Source organism: Amphiprion ocellaris, chromosome 9 (assembly GCF_022539595.1).
Source record: "Amphiprion ocellaris isolate individual 3 ecotype Okinawa chromosome 9, ASM2253959v1, whole genome shotgun sequence".
Taxonomy (NCBI): Eukaryota; Metazoa; Chordata; class Actinopteri; family Pomacentridae; genus Amphiprion; species Amphiprion ocellaris.
Window position 1 is genome coordinate 13818319 of NC_072774.1, and position 10997 is coordinate 13829315.

A 10997-nucleotide genomic window follows, 5' to 3' on the forward strand; every position below is an offset into this window, starting at 1 on the left:
GCTCATCCAGCTCAGTTAAAACAGCACCCAGTGGCTATAAAGACACCTGAGCTAACACTTCTCTTTTAAGTGGCCCTTTTAAGGTTTTTGTGCTTTTCAAAACAAACACCACTTTCTCCCATAATCCAAGCTTTCCCGTCAGATTTGACTACTTGCCTCCTAAAGTACTGTTCTGTTTGCATTTAATGTAAAGAGGAGAATGTAGTGGCCATTGATTACTGCCAAAAATCATACAGCAAGCAAAAGAACAAAGCAAATGTTTTTAATCAGCTTTGTGCTGGGAGCGATAGCATCCTTATTTCTTACTAAAGTTGGATCAGATTGAATTATTTCAATTAGGAAATGTGTGTGTCATTTCACTGGTTAGCAGTGGGTGAGGCTTAGCTATGAGCATGTGGGTCAAAAACTTTATTCAAAGCTGATAATGGTCGTTTGAATCAAATTTGATATAAAAATAAATAAATAACACCCACATAGTATTAATAAAGCAGATTGGAGTTCAAATCTTAAAAATATTACTTGAAAAATTTTTTAAAAACTTTTGGCAATATGTTTTGTAGGCCTTCATGCAACCTAGCAACATTTTAAAGGATTCCTGTGGGGTTTCCCAGTAAACAAAGTTTCTGTTTAGACTCCTTGTTACTCACCCCAATGTATCATGTGCATCCTTGAGGTTGACAAATGTGCTGAATGCATTTCCTTCCTCATAAAACAGTACCAGCTCTGCTTGTTTAAATGTTTGAAATCTGCATTCTGCCTCCATGTCAACTAGCTTGTAATCTTCTTCTGTGTTCCTTGTTGTGTTTCTCTGCACATTACCGCCACCTGTTGATCACTTGTCACCCAGCTGTAAGTGTGCATCCTTACCAGACTGTATATAAAGATTTTTCTTTATATACGGTCTATGAGCCTTACACACAGGCCCAAGGGTAGAGAAACAGAGACACACACACTGAGAAACTGTTCTACAGCATTAAAGATGGAGAAAAAATGCTGATATTTAACAAGTTTGCATATTTTGATCTGTAGCAGTCATTGTCATTTTGCACCCACTGCCCTCTTTATTCCATTCCGTGCATTAGCACAGAAATACACAGTACAAGCCACTTTGTTTTGCATTTACAGAGCCAGAGCTGTGAACAAACACCTGAGATTTTTGCAGTGCACACAAAGTGGACCGCTAGCAGAGATGATCACTGAATTTGACCAAAACTGCGTTGGATTAGTATCGCTGACTTCACCTTTAAGTAGACAAAAACCAATCTCCAACAAACAGTGTAGTGATTTTTGCATAGTGGGGAGGGTGATGTGAGGAGTATTCAGTTGGTTGTAGCATGAAACCTCAGTACTGGATCTTCCACATATCCATGTCAAAAACTCCTCAGGAAACATTCAAGGAAATGATTATGATGTATAAAAACTATTCCAAAAGCACACATTTCTAGAAAAGAATGTTTGAAGTTTAAACGTTAAACATGAGTAGTTTCAGATTTCACCAGATGTTAAAGGAAACATATATTAATAATGTACCAAAAATGTTCAAGCATTTCAATAAAAACCCATCTGATGGATGCCACTGTGGTCCAGTTATCAAGTCCAGTTCATCCATCAGCCTCCTGCAGAGTGTCAACACTGGATCGTTCCTCCTCCACAAGCCTCACACTCCATCGCTGCCGTCCGGTAAGCCTTCCATACCACCAGGTCCTGCAGACACACTGTGCCTCCACCCCGCTTCTCCTCCGCCTCGTTCCGGTTTATGTCCCCAACACATACCCAGCCTCCTCCGGACCCCTGTACGGCCGCCTTAGGACTGACCGCCCACTTGGAGTGGTCCTGGCTGGCCTTGAAGGTGAACGTCTGTCCCGGGTGGATGAGCGTGATATCCAGGACTTTCCAGCCCTGCGAGCAGTTGGAGGGGAGGATGCCTCTGGAGCGAATCCAGAACTGGACCAGGAGGTCTGATTGGAGGGCGGGGGCCACCCATGAGTGGTACAGGTCTGATGAAGCAGAGAGAGGACAGATGAACTCATGTTTTTGTTATTTTACTGCCTGTAAACTGATAAGTAATTAGATTTCAGAGTCACATAGAAAGCAGGAAAAGTAATTAAAGCTAACAGATGCTCACAGTGGACATTTGATAGCAGCACAGAAACTGAACGTCAAGCTGAAACAACATCAACAAACTTTTACATCTCCAACTTTGTACCATTGTCAAAAGAGGCTCCTTTTGCAAAGCTGATGAAGTTGGTCCCTTCCTTTGAGGTCAGTGTCACACTGCGATTGGACACAGGCTTGACATGTGGAGAGATCTGACCGGACAGATGTTTTTTCTTACACACAGCAGCCAGTGCAGGCACCAGGGAGGCCAAGGACTCGGGGACGTCACAGTCATACACATTAGGCTGATTGATCTGCAGCTGCTCTCCTGCAGCGCAAAACAGATCAGATCTTAGTCAAACGCTGCTAACGGGGCTCCAGTGCTTGAAAAACCTCTTTGTATTTACAGTAACTCATTAAAAATTTATCACTGTACTGGAATTTAAAGTTAATGAAACTTCAAGTTACCAGAAATGCTAATAAACAACTTCAACAGCCTTTAGACACAAAAGTGGACCTCAAATTGTTAATCCCTAAGAAAAATAAATGACAACACGGTTAGTTGTTGTTAGTATAGAAAATATGGAAACACTCAACTACAATAGGTATTTCATTTATATATATTCTTCAATATAAAACTGAGGAAAGTGCAGGAGAAACTGCATGGCTCTACTGATAGCAATGTCTGTCAGTCGGCCACTCATTCCAGACTGAAATATTTCAGTAACTATTATATATTACATTGAAAGAGGCATATTCAGAGCACTCAGAGGGTTATGATGGCATGTGAGGGATATTTTACACAAAAAAACATAAATAAAATAGTGAGTGGGGCTAGTAAAATTAAGAGACATAAGCTCAGATATATACTTCAGACAAAAAACTCTTTGAGACAAAAGTCATAAATTCATAACAAAAAAAACTCCAATGCTACCTGGCTTCACTTTGCAAGGTCGGATCAATCTCACTGTATTACAGATGTAACCGGTAACCAAGAAAAGCTGCAGCAGCATGTAGTGAGGAGGCGCAACACCACACAATACGGCTGCTTCAGGTAAATTTACCTTTAGTGAAATTAATGATATTGTCATTTATGATACATTTGAAGAATAAAGTTTGTCAAGACAACCAGCTTACAGGTTCTGACAGGGGACTTTAATGTTAATCTTTCTTGCAGATTTAGAGTTTCTTTATCATCTCAGAGAATATTCAAGTTTTTCTTCTAAATTTACAACCGTAATCTCATAGAATTTCCAAAACGTTACTTTTTAAATTGTGTTTGTGTGTGTTTTGCAGAGGATTAATCCTGCTGACTTGGGTTATTCTCTAATCATTCTTCTAGCACCACCATGAGGTTGACATTTAGAGGTTTTGGTTGTGAATGAAATGTCTTGATTAAATGGATTGCCAATACATTTTGATACATTCACGATGCTCTCATAATGAATTGTTGCAACTCCGGTAGTCCTCTAACACACCTTTGTTTTGCACCATCATCAGGTCAGAATATTAATTTGTCAATTACTTTACTTTATGACCAAATAGCTAAAAAACAAAATTAATGACATTCCCATGAGCCTAAGCCAAACTTAATCTGTGTTTACTGCTAATTAGTAAATATTGGCATCCTAACTCACTTAATTAATACTAGCATGTTAATGTGATCACTGTGAACATTTTTATGCTAGTAAAGAAATATTTCTTACAGCATGTCAGTCTTCATATACAAAGTGGACATGTAGTGTTTATGCTGTTCAAGAGATACTTACAGCTATGTCAAATCTAATTAATTTGCAGATTAACGGTGCCAGGTGCTTGAAAATGAAACGTGACGAAGCTGTGATCACCTTCTAACGTTTCACCAAACACTTGATGTGCTGCGTGTCCCCGTCCCTCTGGACCCCGTCCCACTCTCAACGTCTCAACCGGAGAGACGAGGTTGTGATGAAGCAAATCCCTGCCGCAGTGAGAGGGCCAGTATCTCTATGGTTACATACCTCAGTCTAATTACATTACCCCAGGCACTGCCATAGCAACTGTGCCAACTGCTGGGTCTGCCAGGGAACTGCAGAGGCAGCCGGGTGACATGGTGATGACACCTGTTTACGCTGATTATCTGGGTTGTTGTGTCAATACCTGACTGGATTATTAAGTAGTGGGTGATGACAGGACAGTAAATCCTTTTCAAAATGAAACAGCTACTCTGAGAAATACTAATAAACACCTACACTGACATACAACTAGTGATTAAAAATGTTCACTGTTAGCGTCTGACAAAGGCAGAAATCAGTAGTATTTTTATACTGAAGGTGAGAACAGTGAATATTATGTGCCGCACAAAATCTTGGGTGTTTCCTATTTCTTGATAAAAAAAAAAAAACACTAATATTTATTGTTTCAGAATAACTATCATTCTTTTCTAACCCCATTAAATTCATTCTATATCATAACAGGTTTTAGAGATATCTTAACTGAACAACCATCACTGTGTTGGTGTGGGTTTACATAAATGCCAGATAGAATATTTGAATAAAAAGGACGAGAATATACAGGGTTTCTGCAGAAATCAGCCAGTCAAATGTAATGTTTTTTAATGCCATTTTAATGCTATACTGTAAAAATTTTAATGTCACCACCATGAATGCAACAAATTGCATGGGTTTGTTTTATTTTTAAAGATGATTTTTATATAAAAACTGTCTCTACATTTCACTATTTCTGAATCCGAGAACCACCCCTGGCCACCCACGGGCTGCAGTCATTCTCTGAATTCCACGTTTTCTAGCCATTTTTGCTGGAATTTGCATTTCCCCATTTCACAGCTCTCCTCCTCCTGGTCCAGCCTGCCGGCCACTTTAAAAACACACCGTTGTTGTTAATTATACCCAACCGGACGGAACAATTATCACAGTGCTTCGGCATGTTTACGCAGATGCACATATCTGACGAATTGCAGTCTATAATGATATATTATTATATTATTGTGAAATATTTCTCTTGAAAACTGCAGAAAGAATTTTTAATGCCACTGAGAGTCAAATGTAATGATTTTTAATGCCATTTCAGGCCTTAATTTTCACAAAATCAACTTAATCACTATTAATGTTTTTTAATGCCCTGCAGAAACCCTGATATATACAAACCAAGATATCTGGTAATTCCTATTCCTAATTTTTTAGACTTTGATGCCAGAATGTAATTTTAGAAGCTGAGGCAGCTGGATGTTTTAATACTCTGAACAACAGATGAGCTTCTTTTCCAATAATCTAGATAGGAATTGAAAGTATACTTAGTCAGAGAGAACACAGAACATGAATCTTCGCTTGCTGTTTGCAATCTAATGCCATCATCCATTTAAACATCCTCATTAAGTGCTAACTGCATTTTTTATCACAACTCTGCCTTTGCTGAGAGGCCACATGGCTCGATTCCAGTCTTACCAATGGTCTGGAAACGGTCGAGCGGGTACGTAACGCAGATGAAGTTTTGCCCGTTATTCATACCACTGTCGGGGTAATAATACTGCCCCTCCTGTTGCACAGGGGGGAAGCGAGGAGTGCTATGGACCAACCAGAAGCCCTGATTTTTATCCAGCAGCACGACACCTGAGAAGCAGAGGTGATAAAATGGTCAGTGGAAAAAGTATCAAGGTTCCTCCAGATTATTAGTGTGGACATTAAAAGCAAAACAAGTGTGCTCATTCATTTCTAGACATTAAATTTAAATGCATGTTAATCTGCTAAAATGCATAAGGGCTCTGATAGGGAATAATTACAATAAAGAAGTAGAAGGACAACACATGCAAAAGAACCCATAGCTGTAACGTCTTCCATTGTCCTTTCTTGTCATTATAGGGTTATATACTTTACTTTGTAAAATATTTATGTTAAAATCTGTTTTTACATTTAAAAGTTAGCTACATTTTTATTCCCTCACTACAACTGTTAATAAATTCAACCCTAACGGAAATATATTTTACATGAGGACTTACCCTTTTTTTGTAAACGTAAATTGTCCTCTCAAGTAATACTGACTTTCTCTTATTTTTAAACAACTCTTGGATACCATCAGATAGTAATTTGTTTTCCTTACAGATGATTTGTGCTGTTTTTTTCTTTGAATTCTATCATGGCATTCTTCTGAAAAACAAAACCTGGATTTGCAAGTCAGTGAGTCTAAGCCAACAACATAAGACTGATTTAAGGGGGGGAACACCCAGATTTAATTTTATACATTTTTGTGACAGGTGCACATGATGCACTTCACCATATCTGCAGGTTCTGAGTATTAAATCAATCTTTCGCAGGCCATCTGGGCTGCAGGAGACCTGGACTGCTTACCTTTTGTGTGCCCCCCTCCGCTTCCACTGTTGTCAACCCATCTGTCACCAAAGTCTTGAGATGGTTTCTGGTCATTGTAAAGGATGTATGCTAAGTCTGTGCCCTGTAAAAAGAGCTAATGTTTTTTTTTATACATGGACACACTTAAAAAAAAACACACGTTACTTAAAAGCAACATAATGCAGCAGAACCTAGATAACCTAAACAATCATTTACATGCTTTGTATGATCAACAGGTTCCCCGCAGCTGCAGTGACACAGATACACTAATTGTGTAAAAATGCACAAGTAAATTTTCACTTCTCTTTATAGTTTCTTTTTCTCATCTAATAATGTCTAGTGGTTATAGCACTGCATTTAGTAAGAGTCATAAGTTTAAGTTTTGTGACAGCAGCGAAAAAGCAGAAGTGGGGACAAATAATATTAGGAAGCTTAAGGTAAACCTGAACTTTAATGTATATAAACCACAGGTGTTGCTTCAGTAAAATATAGCTTCCTAATAGTTTTGGTACATAAAAGGTTAAATCAATTTTAAAAACAATTATTTTAAGGGAAGATCAGATGTGATTTTTGATTTCAAACAAACAATCAGCAAGATAAAACAATAACTTTAAAGGATGATGGCAAATAAAAAGTGTAGTTGTGGTTGTCCTTAAAAAAAAGAGGCAGATGTTTGCAATTTCACATTACAACTTATGATAAATACATGAATAGCAAGTAAATGAAAGCTGTTTGATAATCACATCTGGAAGAATGCTGACTTGAACTGGCGTGGCTTCCAAAAACATGAATTAAAACTCTCAGTAAAACAAAACTGAGAATAGAATTTTGAGAGTTAGTATCTAGTTCTATTTTCATTGCAGACAAAAAGAAGTAGCAGACCTTTTTCTGTGTGTACAGCTGTCCGACCGTCCTGCCCAGGGCTCCTGTAGTCTCGTTCACCGTCCCTTTCCCATCAGTCCATCCTTCACTGTCTTTTTCCAGCAGTAAATACCTTTCACCCTCTATGGGAGATTTTCTGCCATGTTCTTTTGGCAGCTTGTATATATAGAACCTAACTCGGAGAAAGACAAAGAGAGAAGGCTGTAGAGTGAAATGCAAGTATTTCTTACATTATTGGATGGTTAGATACGGTTAACTGTTATTAAAAACACTGTTTCAGCTGCCAAGGGCTTATGGCATCTAACTGAGTTAAACAAACTTAAAAGTATATTTGTAAATGCGGGATTGTTAATAAATAACTTACCAATCAACAGCTTCTCCTTGATCATTATAGCAGCTGATTGGTGAGGTTTCGCCCCCTAGTGGCAGACAGAGGAGCAGCAGGGACAGGAACAGAGGCATCTAAGAGCAACAGATTTATATAGACAAGTTAAAGTTACAAGGGTTTTCAAGATGTTAGTACATTTAAAAATGAGATAACTTTTTTCAAGTATTTCTGTAGCTTTCTTGAAGGAATCACGATCCCTGTCTAAATTATCTAAATTAGTTCTAATGTACGTTTCATGAGTGAAAGTGCCAGTACAGCAGTGTAGAAATGTATTGCTACAAGTACAGTAAAAGTTCAGTATTTGCATTTTTCTTGAGTTGAGGTACAATAGTATTAGTTGCAAAAAGACATCCAGTAAATGTGCTTTACAAAAGAGCTCTTTATGCACAATGTACCATTATAGAAACATTTACTGTATGAGCAGTGCGACTGCAACTGACAAAGATTTTTACTGTTGACTGATCTTTCAATTACTTTCTCAGTAAACTGACTCATTGTTTGGTCTATAAAATGTCAGAAAGTGGTGACAAATATTTCCGAAAGCCTACGATAACATCCTCAAATGTCATGTCTTGTCCACAACCCAAAGATATTTTGCTTACTGTCACTGAAGAGGAAAGAAACCAGAAAAGATTCACATTTAAGGAGCTGAAGTCAGACATTTTTAACTTTTTTCTAAAAAATGTGCTCAAACCAATTAAATAGTTAGTGATTAATTTATAGTTGATGACAAATTAAATAATCATTACAGCCCTAATGAGAAAACATTATTTTACTGCTGCCATTGGTAAATCTACAATCTGAATGCAGCTGCTGATTGCATTTTGTGTTAATAATGTGAATTCACAAAGTGAATACTCCACATAATGGAATCTAATACGTCCGTCTTAAAACTAACTTCAGTTTAAGTGAAAGTGTCAAGTAGTATTTAAAGGAAATAATACACCTAAAATAGTTTAAAACTGTACTTGAACTTTCAATTAATACCCCAAATATTGCAAACTGTACGTATTAATAACGGGCTATTTGAGATATCTATTTTACAAACTGAATTGAGGAGCAGCATCTTATGACTTCTTTGAAAATAAGTGAAACGAAACTTACACGTTGAACACTAAAGCTACAGCCTACAAAGTTCTGTATAAAATCAGAGACTAATACAGCTCATCCCATATAAAAACAAAATTACCTAACTTACAAGCTACATTTGGATTTTGCAATATAAATCACAGTAGATTGGGCTTGTTAAGCATAGTATAATAAACAAATATTATTAAGTCACTGAAGCACTAGTTAAGTTTAATTTAACCGCGTATTCTCACCTCTAGCTGAGTGTGTTTCTCCTCGTTTATGTCCTCAATAGTGTCTTACTGGGTCATGAGCATGAGCTTCTACTGTCCTGTCCAAGTTTCGTCTTCACCTACTTCCTTGTTTTGGTCTGGGCTGAACACACAGGGATGAGACTCTGACGTCTCACAACCGTAGACTGTCGACAACCGCTAAAGGAAAGCTAACGACGGCAGTCAGTAGCTTACAGAAAAATTAATATAATAAATAAAGTACTTTAAATACATACTAGGTCGTTTTTACGATTTACAGTTCCGTTTTTTATTGTCTAAAAACTGTTGCGCCTTCGTCTTATCCTTTTCTGACAGTCCTGGGTTCGGTCAGTGGTCGGTGACGTCAGCCGGTGGGCGGAGCTACACAGAAACTAAAATACATTATATTATATTATATTATATTATATTATATTATATTATATTATATTATATTATATTATATTATATTATATTATATTATATTATATTATATTATATTAATTTTGAAGCTTTACCACAATAATCTATGCGTTTATTTATGTAATTTTATGCTTTTTTAAAGACTTTGCACAATTCATTTCATTATATGATTGTGTTTTAATATATTATTAGCAATATATATATATACACACACACACACACACACACACACACACACACACACACACACACACACACACACACACACACACACACACACACACACACACACACACACATATATATATAAATGTAGCCTTCATCTACAAAAAGAGGCAGAGCTGACTTTTTTGCCTTGATCATGAGACATCTGCAGTAAGATGCTGCAGATGTTTTATCAGTCTGTGGTAGCAAGTGTTCTGTTTTATGTGGCAGTCTGCTGGGGAGGCAGTATAAAAAACAAGGATGCAAGGCGTCTGAACAAACTGATTAAAAAAGCTGGCTCTGTGGTTGGAATCAGACTGAACTCATTGGAAGATGAGGTGGAACCCACAGGATAGAATGTATAGAACACCAGGTTCATGCAACATACAGCAGATATATATAAAACCAAAAAATCTGGGGCACAGGGTACATTACAGTTACTGAATTTAAACATAAAAGGGTACATTTTGTGATCATTACCTTCAGCTTTCCCTCAAATAAGATTTTGCTCTGATTTCGTCCGTCATGCAGTCTTAACAGAGTGGAACAACCACTTTTGAAGTTGTATAACACTGAGAAAGTAAATCTCCACAGCACTGTTTGTGTGCAATTTGAACTATATGTTTTACAGACTTTGACCTATGTTTGCGTGAAGAACCTAAACACCACCCTGGAAGGATCTGTAAATCAGCCAATAAATATAAATCACAACTGCAAACATTTTCCATATCTGTTCTTTGAGAAGTGGCCTGTAATCTTCCTGAGCAGGAACAAATAAGATACATCAGTACACTGACCTTTGAGCAAATACTTCACTTACTCACTTCCATCTTAAAAGTGGATCTGGTTAGATGGCCTGCTGCCGATTCTTCCGTTTTTTTTTTTCAGTCTTTCACAACCTTCTTTTTTTTTATGTGCTTTCTTCTTCTGCTCCTCCTGTAAGTACTGTTAGTCAGAGTGCTGCTATCATACATCACAAAATTCTCCTCTGTTTAAGGAAGTGACACGGCGTCCTCTGCCACCTCTAACCTCCCGCATGCGGCCGACCAGGACTTCCTCAGACAGCTTTCCTCTGAGCTGAGTGGACTAAACTCACCCTAGAGGAGGTCACAGGTTTCCATGAGGGACCCTGTAGTTGCTGACACAAAGTGGCCTTGATTATTTCCTGCAGCATTTTTAGTCATATGGATCATTGGGTCATGGGCTGTGCTGAGTGACAGTCATGTTCTACTTAGCAGCAAATACTGTAAATTAGAATTATTTTCACTTAACTTCACAATTACTGCCAGGTTTACATGTAAAGCTTGTTTGATTCCTGTTATTCATTACAAATATAAACATACTACA

General features: G+C 37.6%; 1 protein-coding gene across 3 annotated transcripts; it reads right to left on the bottom strand.

Annotated features, from left to right (window-relative positions):
• Nucleotides 1-994: 994 nt before the first annotated feature.
• Nucleotides 995-9378, bottom strand: dnase2 (deoxyribonuclease II, lysosomal). Of its 3 annotated transcripts, none has more exons than XM_023284439.3 (7): nt 9030-9378; nt 7684-7781; nt 7320-7491; nt 6438-6504; nt 5538-5702; nt 2207-2425; nt 995-1997 (listed from the first exon to the last, which is right to left on the bottom strand). In XM_023284439.3, the coding sequence occupies exons 2-7, from the start codon at nt 7779-7781 to the stop codon at nt 1627-1629; spliced, it is 1092 nt and encodes a 363-aa protein (XP_023140207.2). In that variant the 5' UTR covers nt 9030-9378; the 3' UTR covers nt 995-1626. The 3 variants fall into 3 exon arrangements, with proteins under 3 accessions (XP_023140207.2, XP_023140206.2, XP_023140204.2); XM_023284438.3 differs by having other exon boundaries at nt 6438-6540; XM_023284436.3 differs by having other exon boundaries at nt 6438-6552.
• Between the last annotated feature and the right edge of the window lie 1619 nt (nt 9379-10997).

What these genes read in the sequence shown, in the direction of transcription:
- dnase2 (XM_023284436.3), bottom strand. Translation starts at nt 7,781, where the DNA reads ATGCCTCTGTTCCTGTCCCTGCTGCTCCTCTGTCTGCCACTAGGGGGC. An exon ending in CGGAGGGGGGCACACAAAAG is followed by an intron (nt 5,703 to 6,437) that starts GTAAGCAGTCCA and finishes TCTGCTTCTCAG; the next exon opens with GTGTCGTGCTGCTGGATAAA. An exon ending in AGGAGCCTCTTTTGACAATG is followed by an intron (nt 1,998 to 2,206) that starts GTACAAAGTTGG and finishes CTGCTTCATCAG; the next exon opens with ACCTGTACCACTCATGGGTG.